The sequence below is a fragment of the Myxocyprinus asiaticus genome, chromosome 32 (assembly GCF_019703515.2).
Source record: "Myxocyprinus asiaticus isolate MX2 ecotype Aquarium Trade chromosome 32, UBuf_Myxa_2, whole genome shotgun sequence".
Classification (NCBI taxonomy): Eukaryota; Metazoa; Chordata; class Actinopteri; order Cypriniformes; family Catostomidae; genus Myxocyprinus; species Myxocyprinus asiaticus.
The window spans coordinates 32,577,485-32,597,199 of NC_059375.1; the positions used below are offsets into that span (position 1 = coordinate 32,577,485).

At 38.1% G+C, this 19,715-nt stretch overlaps 1 protein-coding gene across 1 annotated transcript in view; it reads left to right on the forward strand.

The window, feature by feature from the left end:
• Positions 1–2,611: 2,611 nt before the first annotated feature.
• The window catches only part of LOC127423054 (Na(+)/H(+) exchange regulatory cofactor NHE-RF1-like), a 48,980-nt gene continuing 31,876 nt past the window's right edge, over positions 2,612–19,715 (forward strand). Inside the window, exon 1 of the mRNA XM_051667072.1 lies at positions 2,612–3,266. Coding sequence (XP_051523032.1) covers positions 2,811–3,266 — 456 coding nt within the window. The 5' untranslated portion in view covers positions 2,612–2,810. The remainder of the gene's footprint in view (positions 3,267–19,715) is intronic.

Sequence of the window (19,715 nt, forward strand, 5' to 3'; positions counted from 1 at the left end):
ATGTGTATGACTTTCTTTCTTCTACTGAACACAAAGATTTTTAGAAGAATATCTTCACTCTGCAGGTCCATATAATGCAGTGAATGTTGACCAAAAATGTAAAGAATCAAAAAGCACACAAGGCAGCATAAAAGTAATCCATAGGATTCCCATGTTTTAATCCATGTCTTCTGAAGCAATCTAATTGTTTTGAGTGAGAACAGACCAAAATATAACTTTATTCCCTTTACATCTTGCCATTGCAGTCACTAGGCATGATCATGATTTCAAGCTCAATTACACTTCCTAGTGCTTGATGGCGCTAGTGAGTGTAATCGAGCTTAAAATCATGATCGCCACGGAGACTGCTGATGTCAAGATATATAATGAAAAAAAAAAGAGTTATATTTTGGTCTGTTTAGATTAGATTGCTTCAGAAGACATGGATTAAACCACTGTTGTTTTATGGGTTACTTGTACACTGATATTATGTGCTTTTTGGAGCTTGAAAGTTTTTGTCACCATTCACTTGCATTATATGGACCTACAGAGCAGAGATATTCTTCTAATAATGTTCGTTTGTGTTCAGCAGAAGAAAGAAAGTCATGTACATCTGGGATGGCATGATGGTGAGTAAACGATGAGAAAATTTTCATTTTTGGTGAACTATTCCTTTAATTTGTAAAGGATGTTAAGCCTACATGGATGCAGTTTTGTAAAAGAGCCACTAGATGGATATACATAATAAAATCAGTGGAATCTTCAGTTTAAGAAACAGGCAGATGTGGCATCAGGGACCTCAGAACACTTAAAAGACTGTATGCACCTAAAGTCATATCAGTGTTTATTTACAGTTGTCACCATGCGTTTACCTACTGCAATACACAGTGGTGAACACTGTGTTACAAAAGTTGGCTGTTCTGCAACAAGATGAATAGAGTCTGTCACAATGCATTTGTGTTGTAATAGCATAATTCTTCCGTATGTGTTGTAGAATCAATCTACAGCCATTATGGGGAGAAAAAATAAACTTTGAGTGATACTGATTTTTTTTAAATTTTTTCTCATGATGTATTATGAGGAATTGTTTGATGCTTAAGTAGATCACATTTGATGAAGTAGATAAACTCGAGGATAAATCAAATGTTGTTGCTCAGATGGAGAAGTCTTGCCTCATTGCCCAAACATGCACGAACTTCCTTGCTTAACCAGTTGTGAGCCATTTACTAATGTGGTAAATACTTTGGCCTCGAGCCAAACAGGTGGTAGTTTCATCAAAAGAACATCATATTGTAGACAACCTAGTCATCGCTACAAAGATTTTCTTTATACAGGAAGTGTATTGAAGTTTGACATTTAAAAAGATTAAATTCAAGGGCCTGGGTAGCTCAGCGAGTATTGACGCTGACCACCACCCCTGGAGTCGCGAGTTCGAATCCAGGGCATGCTGAGTGACTCCAGCCAGGTCTCCTAAGCAACCAAATTGGCCTGGTTGCTAGGGAGGGTAGAGTCACATGGGGTAACCTCCTCGTGGTCGCGATTAGTGGTTCTCGCTCTCAGTGGGGTGTGTGGTAAGTTGTGCATGGATGGCGGAGAGTAGCATGAGCCTCCACATGCTGTGAGTCTCCGCGGTGTCATGCACAATGAGCCACGTGATAAAATGCATGGATCGACTGTCTCAGATGCAGAGGCAACTGAGTCTTGTCCTCCACCACCCGGATTGAGGTGAGTAACCGTGCCACCACAAGGACCTTCTAAGTAGTGGGAATTGGGCATTCCAAATTGGGAGAAATGGGGATAAAAAAAAGACTGAATCCCATTCAGGATTATGCAGTAATAATATTCTGGGTGTGTTTCTCCTTACTTGGATGAGGTATGTCAACAGGCTGATAATCTGTGCAGGGGATTCAGCAAGTCTTCATCTTTTTACTGCACAGTCTATGAGTGAAGAAGAGTTGTGGTGTTGTTTTTCAAATGATTGCAATGACACAATGCAACATTGTCCATTATCTGTCCCAGTTTACATAAGTAATCCAAATTTTTTTTTTTTTACGTAGAAAATTCTAAACACCCTCCAAGATCTCTGACTCAATTCAAACACAGCAAAATCCTATTATAGAATGAGATTTTACCTGAATGGAAAAATTCATTAGGGCTGGAAACATATTTCTCATCACAGCAGGTATTGTCTAATGGATCAGATGATATGTCAGTTAATAAAGAAAAATGTTGCTTAAGATTCAAATAACTACTGTTGTTCAGTCTAAACTACAGAAGCATATCAGGCAATCATATGCAATCATTTAGTTGGCCTTATGTCATGGAACTTCAAATATTTTAAGACAAACATTAATGTTCATGGCTTGAGACTTGATACCACAACTTCAAAAAGCAATAACAAATCAAATAATTTTGCTGGTTCTAACATATGTTATCTTATGTTTTAATCTCGATTTTTGACGTCAATGCATGTACTGATGTGTGGGCCTCATAAAATTAGAATACAATGACGTTTGCTCAAACATGGATTAATGATTGGCCCATTCATCTGTCAGTCACATGGAAACCACGCCCCTTTTATACACTTTAAAGTGACTGACAGGTGAAAGTTCCAATCATCGAGCCCTTGACACGCAAGACGGCCCGCGAAGCCCTGACTGGATTCACTTAAAAGAAAACTGCGATTGAATTTGTTACAGAGTCGTAACATAGGGAAGACGTGCTGGGGGCACGGAGTGTTTTGGTTCTGCTCGTATCTAGTTTTTTTTAGCGACTGGGTCCTACTTTCTCTTCGTTTTTGTGTATCTGCGAAACTCAGAAAGTTATACGAAATGTCTGGCAACCTCAGGCCAAGGCTGTGCGTTTTAGATAAAGGGGACAATGGATACGGTTTCCATCTCCACGGCGAAAAGGGCAAGCTCGGTCAGTTCGTACGGCATGTGGAGCCCGACTCCCCGGCCGCCGCCGCGGGTCTGCTGGCCGGTGACAGACTGGTGTTCGTGAACGGGGAGAGTGTTGAGGACGAGAAGCATCAACAGGTGGTGTCCCGCATACGAGAAGTTACGGGGAAACTCGAACTCATCGTGGTAGATGCAGAGACCGCAACACTGCTTCAGAAGCATAACTTGAAGTGCAAGAAGGAATATGTGACTGATGGGATACCGATCCCGAGCAGCGCTGGATTTGACCACGAAGATGAGGTGAAGTACGGGGCGCCACGGGAATCGACCCCCGTCCCGGAGACAAACGGAAGCATAAGTTTTGAGAGACTGAGCGTGAGCTCCAAGGTTGGTACTAAAGAATACGTTTTAATACTACGTATTCATCACTTAAAAAGTTTATTTTTGATCGTCAAAGATGAACATAATGGGTTAGAAAGTTAATCTGAACACGTGCGTCATTTTTTACGCTTGTTGACAGGTGTCTCGGACCCAAAACAAAATTTGAATAATGCGAGTGATTCTCCCTATTCTCTCACGAAACCTGTCAAGAAAATGTCCTTTATGTCTCTTTTTTTCTCTCAACTCTAAAGAAACAAACAAAAAATAATGTTTTGCACATAGAAAAATTAGGCCTATATATATATATATATATTTTTTTTAATTAAATTAAACATTATTGTACAAGGTCATATTTTTTAGTAATACAGTAAACAAAAACGGTAACTAGAATCATAATTGAAAACAAAAGGAATGGTAAAGGTAAAATGTTACGGTAATGAATGTTTGACGGATGAAATGTGTTTAAAGTGATAGTTCACCCAAAAATGAAAATTTTCTCATCGTTTACTCACCATCATGCCATCCCAGATGTACATGACTTTCTTTCTTCTGCTGAACACAAACGAACATTATTAGAAGAATATCTCAGCTCTGTAGGTCCATATAATGCAAGTGAATGGTGACCAAAACTTTCAAGCTCCAAAAAGCACATAATATCAGTGTACAAGTAACCCATAAAACTACAGTGGTTTAATCCATGTCTTCTGAAGCGATCTAATCTAAACAGTCCAAAATATAACTATTTTTTTTTTCATTATATATCTTGACATCAGCAGTCTCCGTGGCAATCATGATTTTAAGCTCGATTACAATCACTAGCGCCATCAAGCACTAGGAAGTGTAATTGAGCTTGAAATCATGATCGTGCTTAGAGACTGCAATGGCAAAATATACAGTGGAAAAAGTTACATTTTTGGTCTGTTTTCACTCAAAACAATTAGATTGCTTCAGAAGACATGGATTAAAACATGGGAGTCCTATGGATTACTTGTATGCTGCCTTTATGTGCTTTTTGCATCTTTACATTTTTGGTCAACAATGGGAACAGACCAAAATGTAACTAATTTTTCACAGAACACCTTGCCATTGCAGTCTCTAGACATGATCATGATTTCAAGCTTGATTACACATCCTTGTGTTTGACACCTGCAGAGTGCTGGATGGCACTTGGAAGTGCAATCAAGCTTGAAATCATGATCGCCAAGGTGACCGCTGATGTCAAGATTTATTTTGAAAAAGGATTTCTATTATGGTCTGATTTAATCCAAAATCATTTGGATCGCTTCAGAAGACATTGATTAAACCACTGGAATCAGATTAATTTTATGCTGCCTTTATGTGCTTTTTAGAGCTTCAAAGTTATGGTCACCATTCACTTGCATTGTATGAAACTACAGAGCTGAGATATTCTTCTAAAAATCTTAATTTGTGAAAGTTATATGCATCTGGGATGGTAAGAAGGTGAGTAAATATGATAATTCTTTTTTAAATGTACTAAAAATAATATCACAATGCCAAAAAAAAAAAAAAAATCATAATTGTGTGTGTATGTGTATATGTATGTGTGTGTGTGTATATATATATATATATATATATATATATATATATATATATAAATAATAATAATAATATTATTATTAGTAGTATTGTATACCTTTTGACCACAAAGCCACTTTTGTGGATGTACACAAAACAACACAGAGGATTACAGGTGTGGCCCGTTTGAAATGTTGTGGAACATTTCCATGTTTTAAAACTAGAATTGATTGTGGTAATGTCACAGGTCCCGCTGGTTTTCACATTGCTTCTAATTTTACCTGTTTTCCAGTGTCTGGAGCTTTTTGTGTGACAATACCTGTCTTTAGCTGCTATGTCATTTGAGTTGTTGCATCACAGCAAGTAAATGCCTGATTACTTAACTCATATACAGTAAATGATCAGAGAAAGAGTACCATTAGGCTGTATTGTTAAAAGGTTAGTTCACCCAGTAATGAAGTGTAAGTCATTAACTCACCCCAGGTCACTCCAAATGTGACTATCTTTCTTCAGTGGAACACAAGACGAGAAATTCTGAAGAATGTTGACTTTGCTCTTTCCCATGCAATGAAAGTGAATGGGGACTGTGGCTCTTTGTCCCATTCCGCATAACATCTCCTTTTGTTTTCCATGGAAGCAAGTCATACAGGTTTGGAACAATACAAGTGTGAGTAAATAAATAAAAAATATCATTTTTGGGTGAACTTTCCCTTTATTTGCGAGTTTGTTATTAAAGGTTTTTCCAACAATGGCAAATCTTCTTATTGATCACAGATGCATGTAATTTCAAGTGTCATATCTGGACTTTCTTGACCATTTTTCCCTGCCGAGATGTAAAGATTACACAATCCAAAAGTGTATAGGTCATTTGCATGGCTATAAAGTGATCCAACATTTTTATGTAATGCAGTACAAGGTCTACAGGATATTTGCAAGAAGAATGTAAAAAGCTGTTGGTTTCATGAGACATATATTTACCCTGCATTTTAAAGGATACCCTATTCTAAGCTTTTATTCCTTGAGCCCTGTAAAAATTAGGAAAGAAATGTTAAAAGGCAATTTATGTTATTGGAGGCACTTCAGTGTGTTTCAATGGATCCCTATCAGTTCCAAGGTAAATAAACAATGTGCCAGATGTAGTTCATGGATTACTTAAGTTTGTTCTTGTTTGAGCTCAGGACAAAAGCCATCAAAAAATAGCTGACCCCTATAAAATACCAATCCCTGCTTGCCTTGGAGATCCTTAAGCACTGAAGGGGGTTATTGTGGAGAGTTACTCTTTGTTTGGGTACTGACATCACATTAGAGAGAAAGGAGCCCACAGAGTAGGATTGAGGTTGTCTTATCCTCACCTATGGAACAGACCAAGAGCGTAACAAAACATATAACCGACATTAATGTGACCTGTTTTCACATCAGGGTCAAGTTACTGAAGATCAAAGGTAATCATATTGTTTCAGTTAAATATTATTAGAGGTGAATGCTGACTTATCACTATTGTTATTGCTCATTCAAAGGGTTAGGGATTTGAACAGACTTCTTAACCCCAAGTATAAAAGTCGTCCTGCAACATTTGTACTATGAACATGAATGCTACCTCAAATCGTTTGACATGTTGAATATAGTTGTGCTCCTTTTTTTTTTTTTCTTTTTTCTTTCCTTACCATTCATATGTATTTTTTTTCTGGCAGACGATAAACGGACGATAAAATTCCCTAGCCATATCTAGGGAACAAAATATGGACCCTATTGACTTGGGTCAGTTAACAGCTAGCAATGCCCTGGCAACTACCCCTAATGCCCTAGCATCTGCATAGCATTGCCCTGGCAACCACCAGCTATTGACTGTACTAAAAGTGTATCACAAAAAAGTTGTAGTGGGCATGAGTCAAACGCGTTCATATTTGCTTGCGGTTAGAAGAGTGTACTCACAAAGTTAACACGGTTGACCAGGCATGAGCTGATCTGGAACAAGCAAAAACTAAGTATACCTGTGCCTTAAAAGTTTGGTTTAACTCGCTCTGTGTGTCCAATGACGAAATCCACGGATCCATATGTCATTGAATAATGCCTCTTTTAATACTCTTTCTGTTTTTTACAGTCAGTTGTTGATTTAAAATCAACAAAAAAAGAAACATTTAATTCAAATCACACATGGATGCACTAAAGAAACCACGCACGTCTTCTCTCGTTATATGCCCTTACTGGCTGACGCAGCTAGTCTTAAAGAGACAGTACCAATTAAGCATGTGTTCTACATATCAATGTAAATACTTGTAAATAATACAAATTATACAAGTAAACCATATAAATGTAACAAAAATATATATGCAACATAATATATGCAATTTCAAGACATTCATTGATGGAATAGACTAAATACAATGGGGAAAATTTATATTTTTGAATCGTACCTAGAAGGGTTACCTATCTTTTAAAAAAAAAAAAAAATGTTGAACTCATCCCTCGTTTATTAATGGCACTATGTAAGTGAGTGGTGCCAGTCCATAATCATTAAAATAAACAATGTTTCAAAAGTATAGCTACAAGGTTATTTAGTGTGATACAATCGCTTACTAACCTTGGCTGGGTTTCCCGAAGCACTAAGTAGAATGTTAGCAGCACTTAAGTAGTACTTAATCTCTATGCCGCATTTTTAAAAAATTTTTTTTATTTTTTAATAATTTGTCATTTTTATTCATTAAAAAAAAAAACACAACAGAGAAAAACACAACACATACACACTTAATCAACATTTAACTTTTAACCCTCACTAATATCCTTCCCCGAACACCACACACACAAACAAACCAAAAAATAAAATAATAAATAAATAAAATATATAATAAACATACATAATTAAACTAAATTTCTCTCTCCTCATCCCTTCCCTGAGAGTCCCCCAAAACCACCAAATACCTACCCCACTTCCTGAAAAACAAGTCCCCAAACCCCAGCCTTCTACCTGCCATCTTGTCAAATGCTGCCACCCTCTCCATCTCCGCACACTACTCCACTAAATGGTGGCGCTCTGTCCGACTTCCAACCCCTTAAAATAATTTGTCTGCCAATCATAATGCTAGTCAGAACCCAATTTTTTTTATATATTTGTCCCCCAAATTTATGACTGCCCCATCAAAATACAAAGTCTGGGGAAAGGTAAATTTTGAGTGCCCAAAACGTCACACAAATAATTCTGAACCTTCAACCAAAAATCTTGGATCTTAGCACACCCCCAAAAGACATGGGTTGTGTCTCCAACTTCTGATTGGCATTGCCAGCAGGTGGGTGTGTCTTTAAGACCAAGCCTATATAATCTAGAGGGGGTCCAATGCAATTTAAGATTTTACATAGATTTTATAAGGCGAACCCTTGCACCTCTGGATGCAGACTTGAAATTTTTAGAATCTTAGTCCACACTCCCCACTCCAATACCAAGTTCAAATCTTTCTCCCATAATCTCTTGACAGAAGTTAAAGCTCCGTCCCCCAAACACTGAATTAGCAGGGAGTAATACACTGATGTCTCGTGACCTTTTCCAAAAGCGGTAATCACCTCTCCCAAAGTATCTGCCGCTTTAGGGGGTGCTACTCCTAAAAATAGTACAGAGCAGGTGGCGCAGCTGTAAATACCTATAAAACTGAGATCTGGGAATTCCAAAATGATTAACCAAATTCTCAAAAGATCTCAACACTCCACTCTCATACAGGTCACCGAGTGTAGTAACCCCCCTCACAATCCACTCTGACTAACAGAAAGGGGACTTATTAATACATAATTTAGGGTTCAGCCATATGCTTGAGGCAACATTTAAATAAATGTCTGAATTAAACACTCCGGACACTTTTGTCCAAACCACGTGCAAATGTGAGATAATGAGGTGTGACTTAACTGCTCCGGTTAGTTTGATAGAAAGGCTTTGCAATGGCAAAATAGGGGCAAGAACTTCCTGTTCGATATAAAACCAGGGAGGGGCTATCTCAGGTGGGAGCGACCAGTGAGCCAGATGTCTGAGACCGAATGCATAATAATCAAACAACATCTTGGGTAGGCCTTGTCCACCTTTGTCAATCGGCCTATGAAACTTGTTGAAATGTAATCTGGGATGCTTACCGTTCCAAATAAAGGACTTTGCTATGCTATCAAATTGCTTGAAATAAGAGAGGGGGACATCTACAGGGAGAGATTGTAGCAGGTAGTTGAATTTTGGAATACAATTAATTTTAATAACATTAACCTTCCTAATCACTCAAAACTTTTTATTAAAGGGTCGAAATTAACTAACTAAATCAAACAGATTTGCTGGGAATAAAATGCCCAAATACTTAATGCCCTTTTTGGGCCACTGGGCAGTACGCTGTCAGAGCCAAAGCTTCGGATTTAGACCAATTGACTGTAACCTGAGGACTTAGAAAAGGAATTAATAATTCTGTGGAGGCAAGGCATAGATCTAGTGGGGTCAGAGACGAATAATAAAATATCATCTGCATAAAGCAGAAGCTTATGTGCCAGACCTCCTGCCATCAGTCCTGGAAAATCATCCTCCTTTCTTATCGTGGCTGCTAATGGTTCCAGGACAAGACAGAACAATAATGGGGAAAGAGGGCAACCCTCCGGGTGCCCCTATCCAGAGTAAAATAATCTGAAATTAATTAATTTGTTTGTATCGCTGCTACCGGGTGTCTTTAACTTAATCCATTCAATAAAAGTATTCCCGAACCCTTAAAAAGATAATCCCATTCTACCATATCAAATGCCTTTTCGGCGTCAAGTCTGATCATTCGCCACTGACCACATGATATTGATTAAATGCTTAATGTTATCAGAAGAGCTATGGCCCCGAATAAACTCACCTGATCTATATGTATAAGAGATGTCTTAACTTAATCGGTTAGCCAGAATTTTTGACACCATTTTAACATCTAGCTGGATCAGGGAAATTGGACAGTAACTTTTACACTTGCTTGGATCTTTGTCCTTTTTAAGAATCAGACTGATCCGGGCTTGTGTCATGGTTGGCGGAAGCTTTCCATTCTTTAATGATTCCGTATAAACTTCTAACAAAAATGGAGCCAGTTCTGTTGCATAAGATCTAAAAAATTCAGCAGCAAAGCCATCTGGCCCTGGAGCCTTGCCTGTAGGCAGGGCCTTAATTACCTTGTAAAGCTCCTCCAAGGTTATCTCAGAATAAAGATAATTTTTTTGCTCAGTCGTCAGTTTAGAGAGATCTAATGGTTCCACGAAGTTTCTAATATCTTCATCAGTAGACGAAGACGTGGAACTGTAAAGATCAAGATAGAATTATTTTAAAAGCATTATTCCCAATTTGGAATGCCCAATTCCAAATACGCTCTAAGTCCTCGTGGTGGCGTAGTGACTTGCCTCAATCCGGGTGGCAGAGGACGAATCTCAGTTGCCTCCACGTCTAAGACCATCATTCCGCGCATCTTATCACGTGGCTTGTTGAGCGTGTTACTGCGGAGACATAGCGTATGTGTAGGCTTCACGCCATCCACCGCGGCATCCACACACAACTCACCACGCGCCCCACCGCGAGCAAACCACATTATAGTGACCACCAGGAGGTTATTCCATGTGACTCTACCCTTCTTAGCAGCCGGGCCAATTTGGTTGCTTAGGAGACCTGGCTGGAGTCACTTTAAAAGCATTATTAATATCAATGGTTGAGGTAAAAATTTCACCACCAGCAGATTTCACTGAGGGAGTGGTAGAAAAAGACTCTCTCTGCTTTATATATCTAGCCAAAAGCCTCCCTGCTTTGCCCCCCGACTCAATATGACTGTCTTGCCCTGAATAGCCAAAACTCCACCTTCCGTGACAAAATAGTATTATATCTGTATTTCAGTCGAGGCCATCAGACAACATTCGGTGCTTCAGTTCTGTCTCTGTACTTTTAATATCTCTTCCAACTCCACAAGTTCTCATCCTTTGGATTTTTTTGATGAATGAGTCATAATGTACGATCCGACCCCGAAGAACTGCCTTAAGTGCCTGCCAAGCCAAGCCCACAGAGGATACTGAGGACCAGTTGGTCTCCATTTAAACATTGATTTCAGCTTTTAACATTTGTTGGAAATCAGGATTTTGCAAAAGGGATACATTAAAGCACCAACTATATGATTTCTTTTTCTCCATATGTGGCAACACCTCTAAACTCACCAGGGCGTGATCTGAGACTAAGATGTTTCCAATTGAGCAATCGACAACAGATCAAATGAGGGACTTCGATAAAATAAAAAAAAAATCTATTCTAGAATAAATCTTATGGACTGATGGGGAAAAAAAATTATAGTCCTTACCAGTTGGGTTCCAAAGTCTCCAAATATCTGTAAGACCAAGATTTTTACACATCCTGTCAGTGTTGCTCTAGGGGGCTTACACACTTTTGCTTCACTATGATCAAGGACTGAGTCCATCAATAGATTAAAGTTTCCTCCCAATATTATATTGTGAGGGGTGCCAGCAGCTTGCAACATCCCTTCAAGATCTATAAAAAAGCCCTGATCATCAGTGTTGGGTGCGTAAATATTAGCCAAAATTAACCTTTGCCCCTGAATTTCTGCTAAAACAATAATGACTCTTCCTAATTTATCTTTAATCTGTTTGAGTCATTTGAATTGTAGATGTTTACTTATCAATGTAATGACTTCCCTGCTCTTACTTGAGTCAGCACTAAAGAAAACATGTCCACCCCATATCTTCCCAAATTTTTCAGCTTCCTACGTAGAAAGGTGCATTTCTTGAAGAAACACTATATCATATTTCTTACGCTTCGGAAAGAAATAATCTTCCTTTTTATGGGGTGCCCCAACCCATTCACATTCCACGTGAAGAGAGATAATCCACCCAACAATCAAACCCCGAACTTCCCCCTGAACCAAACAAACAGAAATAAGAAAAATGTGCGCATTAACCCCTCGCACGACAGCGCCAACCGGCGTCCATCCCTCTAAATTCAAACAGTCCATGTACTCCTAAGAGAGTCGGCGCGACAACTTTGCCATTGGATTGCTCAAGTCCGGTGCTTCTGTACAAATTTTGTGAGACAAAATTACATAACAGAAAAACTCTGTTAAACACACTCCAGCCAATATGCAAAAGAACATTGCTTGTTGTGGGCATGTAAATACTTTGCGGCCATCCTTAGTATGTATTCTCAACTTGACCGGGAACATCAGAGCAAAAGCGATCTTCCTTTGATGTAAGAGTTTCTTGCATTCCTTGAATCGATCACGTTTCTCTCATCGAGTTCGCAAAGTCTGGGAACAAGAAAATGTTGTGATTCTTCTAAGAAAGCTTTCCTTTGCTCCTCGCCTCGTGTAACAAGATCTTTATCGAATGATCTCAGAAATTTGGCCAGAATTGATCAGGGCCTGTCTCCCTCAGCGGATCTGCAAGCCGGGACACTCTGAGCTCACTCGATTTCCAGCTTGTGGCCTGTTATGTCGAGCAGACTTGGGAAGAGCTCATCTAGGCATTTTACCATATCTCTGCCCTCCTTATGCTCAGGAATTCCAACAATTCAGACGTTATTTCGCCTACTACGGTTCTTCAAATCCTCCAGTTTTTCAAAAACTCATTCCAAATCTATCTTGGTCGCTAGCTGATTAGCTGCTAATTCCCTTTCCGATGTTTCCAAATAATCGATTCTTCTCTCGACGTCCGACAATCTTGTAACCAACTCTGAGAATTTCGTTTCCATCGCAAGATCCTCTAAGTCGGCAACAACTTTCGTCAGCATTACAGACATGTTGGACAGTTGAAGCTGGATTTCTCCCACCGCACCATCCAAACCGAGTCCCTGGTCCACAGGCCCGTCAGAGGTTTCAGCTTGAGCATGTAACATCACGTGTCTTTTAATATCTCCAGAGCCTGAGGATTTTGACTTCTTTGATTTTGAGAACAGATATGTAGCAGGATGTGTCGAATCTCACCGGTCTATGACATTAAAAATAATTAAAAACTTGCAAAGTGTGCAGAACTTGCCGTTTACATGTCCACTCCTTGCATGGCGTCACGTGACACGAAGTTTCCTTTATAAGAGCATTATCCGAGAGAGGATTTCTTTTAAATATAAGGAAAATGGACATAGTACACTCTTAGAAAAAAAGGGGTTCTATATAGAACCCTAAGGTTCTTTAACGAAGTCTTTCTAGCAAGTCAGTCCACTGTCGGCCATCTTTGGAATGCTCTCGGGAAGGCTGTTTCCAGTCATGCCAGTGCAGCTCCTGTCTACTTGAATGGAGATAGACCAAAATCTCAAACGGTTGGTCAAGATTACAATCAAAGAACATATTTCAAATCAGAAATAAAATCTGACAGTACTGAAATCATAAATTGTGATTCTTTACCTGATATTACGCTAAAAAAAACCAGAATTTTCCCGGCTAGTATCGCTAATGCGCATGCGTGTTCGAAAGCTGATTGACAGGTGATGTCTGTATCAAAAAGGTAATTGGCTCTTTTAACTGTAAGGTGGTTCTTCCTTTCTACATCCGTTGACTGTTGGGCGCACATCTCCTTGGTGAGCATTCCAATTTCTCCCATTCATTTTAATAGAAATGGCCCATCTCTGCTAAATAATCTCTGTCTTTACTCAGCTCCAAGAACACTTTATGCCAAAAAGGTTCTATTCACAAATATTTATAGCAAAAAGAACCCTTTTTGCACAAAAGGGTTCTTTGGGTTGACTGTTGCTTAATGTGAGGTATGTATGTGTATGCATAAATTATATTATTGAAAGTTTTGTTTATAAATAGTTTTGTACACTACATTATTTTGGAATTTGCATTTCGTACTGCAGAAAAATAAAACTTTTACAGTGTACTTCAACGGCTTTGGGTTTGATTAGAAAAGGATAAATGACAGATTGTAAGATCCAATTTCCTTCCTCTTTAAGATGGCATGTTTATCTTTAGTATTAATATACAGTCTATGATATAGTCTATTCTTGACTAATAATTCAACAAAAGATTGAACAAAAATGTGTTTACATAAACCGCAAACAACTTGAGCGTGGAGCTCTGTTTTTCCCCTCCTATCTTCACATAGCTACACATAGTGGCATAAGCCAGAAATAACTTTAATCATCATAACCCTGGCAAACTAGAGAAGGCCTCCGCTGAATAATAGTTATTTAGAGTCTCCGGAATGATATGGATTATAATCGCTTTTCTCTCCAGTAATTATCAAAAATTAACAAAGTCAGCCATGAATGGCCTCTCTGTGTCATTTTCCCCTCGCCCTCCTGCATCCCATCCTTCCTGTCTGTGATCATTCACAAGTAAAATTCCACTGGAGGGAATATCCTTGGATCAGCTGTCAGTTTAACCCAGACTAAGCTTTGTTCTTGATGGTGTCCAACGGGGTGCTGTTTACTCTCTGAAATTAATTCTCAGAGCAGACAGCTTGCCCACTATGTGCTTAACAATTACAGAATCATAAATGATGGCAAAGAGGCAGATCAGATTTATGAAAACTAGGGATGTGCAGAAGTTCATATTTTCAAAATCAACTAGTCGATCGGTTGCCTGAACTAATCAGTGTTAAGAAAGTTCTTACCCCGATCAGAGCTGTTTCTTAGAGGGGCGTTCACGTAAAGACACGTTCTTGCATTTAAAAACATTTACACGGATCACAATGAAATGGAACAGAATGAAGCACTGAGAATTTGAACTATTTTTAAATTGAGAAACTTCATTAAAAACACAACGCTTTGATATGTAATTCAAAAAACAGTGTGAGATGCGATGCTTCAGCCAAAGACATCAGTCTGAATATGTATGGATTTAGTGGCTGAACTTGAGGGATGTTGTGGGTTCAATACAAGTTCAGCTCAGTTGACTGCATTTGTGGCATAATGTTGATTTACCCCAAAACAACATCAGAGTCATTTTCTTGATACTGTTTAGACATGATGTGACTCATTGAGACCTTGTGTAATTCCTGAGATATTCAGGTGTGTGTGTGGGAGGGTAGAAAGGGTGTGTACACGTTGGAACAATATGGGCCTCTTTCCTTCAATCCTTTACTAATAAATAGCCTATGAAGAAGATAATTAAATAAGTGCATTGTATGCTTGTCATGGGAGCTTTTGTGTTTGTGTTTGGAGCAGAGAAACCTATGTGCTTTTATTTTTTATTGTGAATATGGATTTTTGCCAAATACTAATTGGAAAATGAAAGGTGGAAGTGTCCTACTTCCTAACTTTACCAATATGAAAATACACTGTTTTACGATACACTTAAAACTATAATGTGACAGACTGGTGAAAGTGGTGATAACTGGCCACATTTACATGCGCCCTCATAATGTGATTAAGGCAATACTGAGATTAAACTAGCTCATATAAACAGAATATTGCGACCATGATATTGCGATTATGCTAATAATCAGAGAAATGATAACTGCAGTAAGAGATATATATATATATATATATATATATATATATGAGTACTCCTATTTTAATCGCATTTCATCCACTCTGACCAAAGTGCGCCTGCGCCAGTACTGCAGACGGATCCTGTTCCACTCAAGCACAGGTTCGAAAACATCGCAAAATAGAAGATGCACTTACTTTTTGGCTTCATGTAAAACGGCAGTTCCATGCAAGGAGCACCGTTTTCCAGCAGTGGTGCTCCCCCATCTACAGCCCCACGGCAAAATAAATTTTCGCAAGTTGTGAATGTCTGTTTGCAGTCTGAATTGAATGTTGGGGAGATGAAAAGACCATATGCCGCAAAATAATGGGAAGGAAATGTCTTTGAAATTAGTTTGTGCTTGCGGGCGAAACGCAACAACATCCATCGCGAGTATTTCGATTCACACACAAATTATGAATCGGTTCTTTTTAGTGAATCAAAACAGATTATCCAGTGTAGTCGAAAATGACTCTTATGAAGTGGTTCTTTTAATACATCGTTCAAAAAGACTCACAAACTGACTGACTAATTTTCCTTATGCCAAGCTGTATTTAAAGAGACATATTTGCAACATATTTTTTTGTAATAAATATTCATTAATAATAAAAAACTGCATTAAAACATCACATTTCTCAGAAAATAATCAGAGTAATGGCAAGTAGCATGTAAACGGGATTGAAGTGGTTGGCCCAAATCATGTAAACATCTTAATCTAATTATTCCTTCTACTCTGATTATTGCAATAATCAGAGTATTGGTGTACATGTAAATGTAGCCAATGAGATCACCACCAAAATGGTACATTTCAAAAGTAAACTGTCAAGTTGAATGCGTAACTATGAGGGAGGGATGCTCACACATTTGAGTAAACCACTTCCTTAGTTACAAGGTCGCTGTTTTCCTGCTGTGGTGTTGTTGCATTTTCAGATGACACAAGCAGTAATATAAATGAGTAGAAATCCTGTCATTGCTCACCTCACTGCATTGTTCCTTGTGCTCTTGGTACCATTTTGCTGTTGGTTGGCAGTTTTTAAATCTCTATAGGTTAATTATTGTCTGAGTTTAGCAAGTGCACATGTTGTATCTAAAGCCCCAGAATAGGCCTGTAGATGTAATTTTTTTTTTTGTTTTGTTTTTTTGGTATAGCTCCAAGCTATGAAAATCAATTCACCAGTGAATCATTTTGGAACTGACTCACTGAATTAAATTTGAATCAACTCATGAGTTGCCTAAAGATTCCAACCTGTAATTGCAGCACTGCATCATAAAACTATTTTGATTACCATTGCCTGACAAATATGAGAGTTAACCACATGATGTCCTTGGGGGGAGTCCTTGTTTACTTGGAAAACATAGGTTGGTTTGAGATAATTACTGTTTTCAATCATCAGTTCATAATTCACCATCCCTACACCCAAGCCTCCAGAAGCTGAGCAAACCAAGGAAGATTATGAGTTACTAAAGTGAACTATAAAGTCATTAACCTTTGTATTATTGAACTGTAGTATCTTTATAGGGCTGGTAGAGGATTTACTGAGGCCTGGTGTGGGGTTTAGAGGCATTAGATAAGGGCATTTTCACACTTTGCTAGTGACAGTCAGGTTAACTCCCCGTCATTTTTCAAAAAACATAAATTTTCCTGAATGTTAATCTGAGAGCCAATCTATGCACGCATGCATGTTTGCATCCTCTTAGTGTGGACTGATGACCATGTTTATTTTTGTACATGTAAAAATTAGCTCAGATTGTAATAAAGGCAGAATTTTTGTTTGCTGTTTGGTTGTGGTCTTCCTATTTTGGTGGTGAACGGTTTGAGGAAATGACATGATGAGCTTGCATACTGCCCTAAAGGGGTGGAGTAATTATGTAATAATGGCCTAGTGAACTGTACGCATAGGCCACGTACACTACAAAGTTTTGGGAGTGACAACCACATTTTAAAGGGCTAGATCAAATTCTGTGATCAGTTACTCAGCTTCTTGTTATTCCAAACCTGTATGACGTCCCAAATGGAGATGTTAGAATTACTGTCTCATTCACTTTCATTGTATGGACAAATATGAACATAATTAATTTAGTACTGCTCTTCAGGATCTACATTTCAGATATTTACATAAAGTATAGTATGCATCAATGAATGTTTGCACCTTGTGTAATAGTTGTGTACAAGTCCCTCAGTTGTCCTAAGTATCAAAAGCTTGAGATATAGACTAACAAACTGCCTAACATCTCTTTGTGAATGACATAAGTGTTTGGAACAAAACATTTTATCTAAATGCAGCAGTGAATCCCATAAATTATCATTCCATGTGTGTATGGAATACAGAAATAACTTGTTGTAAGTGATGTTGGTAACCATAGCAACTTCTTGGGCATCTCGTGGCTATAAAGAAGAAACATGGATGACAACAGTTTAAACCTTTTGAAGTTGGCTTTTTTTGACCAAAGTAATATTAGGGGCCAGAGGTCTGCTAACGTCTGCCGATTTGAATATACCACGTGCTCTGTTTTGTTAACCCTTTTATCGTGAAACAAGTTTACATTTGAAACATTAAAGTCGCCGGATGCATAAGTCAGCCATATGGGGTATCATATGAAAGCTTAGAATCGTAACTTTTCATAGAATACCATCAATTTTGCATTTGTTACATAAAATAACATAAGGGCTCAAATAATCTGCCTCGCAAATAAGCGCCACCTAGAGATCATGTGATAGAAATATTAATGTGAAATATAAAAGTCTTTCATATAGCACGTAAATGTACAAGTTATACATCAAATGAAAGCTCTCATTTTCAGGAATGTGACTATACTGTTTATTTTGTTGCCCTAAAGCTACAGTTCAAAAGAATCACAAAGTGAAATACGATTTCTGTGAGACATCAAATACAAACGTCTTTTTATGTGCCGATTAATGCAGCTGTAAGCCTCAAGTAGCCAAATACTTTATATCTGCTTTTACTTTACAAAATGAGCAATTTTTTACTTTGAGCTTGCTTGAGTGAATAATCCAATGATATATCTAAGATGTACAGAACAAAATATGCTAAACAAATCACCGTAAAAATATGTTATTGATTAATGGTCGATATTATCGCAAAGGGGATAATCTCACATTCCTTGTGACGCCTAGATTTGAGCTTCTAGTCCACTCAGAGGCTGAGATTTTCTATGAAACAATGGAGGTGGTGCATGAACTGAAAATTAGACATTGTCTATGGACGAGCATATATCTGAGGGCTAAAATGCATTAGAGCGCTACCTACATTTCAGATCTGCATTTTGTGATGGAAGGTGATAGAGGCAAAATTATTTTTACTAGTACTTGCTGCCATCTAGTGGAATAAAATAAGACTTGTAAAGGGAGATAGAGTGAACAGAACCAGAATTACATGCTTACAAAGTTAAGACAATAAAAAAATTTTTTTTTTTTAATTTCTGTTCATCATATACAATATTTTGTATATGATGAACATATACAATATTTGTTATGAATAATTAGAGTCTTTTTAATTTGGAGGGTGTTCTGAAAAAATGAGACCAATTTTTTTGTTAATAGTCCACAGTATGTGTGAATGGTGAACTTTGAGTATACATGAAATTTGAGTGTGAAAAATGCACCAGAGTTTACATGTTAAGCCATTTAGTCAAGGAGATGTTATGGCTACATTTACATTCAATCAGTGATCCATCTCTTTGCCAATAGTTGATTTAAAAGTGACTCCATGAGTTTCAGGCAGATCAACACCAAGACTGCATCCGAATACACGTTCTGTCAGAGTATGCTCTGCATTTGATAAAGTATGTTCGGTATGCAGGTGATTATGACTACATCACTGGATGTGGGCATTGTTTCATGACCCGAATATATGACAGTAACTACCAACTGCAAACATAATCTATTTGTGACCATTTTAGTCGCAGTCTGGAGCCCTGTGTAGGTCTGGTTTAAATATTTGTCATTTGCTTTTGCGTCTTTTCTATAATCTCCTGCGTCTGTTTTACATTTTCTACTACAACCATAGATGCGGAGTTCATCGTGAGCCGTGCTGCAAACACAGGCTCAATGCTAAAATCCATGTCTCTCCGTGCATATGTCTCGATCATATCTCTCTGTGCAGCGTAGACTGTTTAACGTGCATGCGCTCTCCTAAAGAGACAGAGTGCTAGTTTTAATCCCACTGTAAAAAAAACTGTTCAGCTGCAGGGTGAAGATGAATATTCAAAACAGTCTACTTCATATCATCCTCATGAAACACCAGTTACATGTCTCATTTCTGGAGTGTACAGGTATTTTTGTTTTTGTGCTTTGTGCATCAGTCTGTGTTGGTCTTTAGGTTGTCTGATTTCATGTTATATACACATTGTTAATTCACAGATTAGGCCTAATATCTCCCTAATGTATATTACACATCACAACCGATTTAGTAGCAAGTCTCTTCTCAGGGATTCATATGTTTATTACATTCAGCCAATA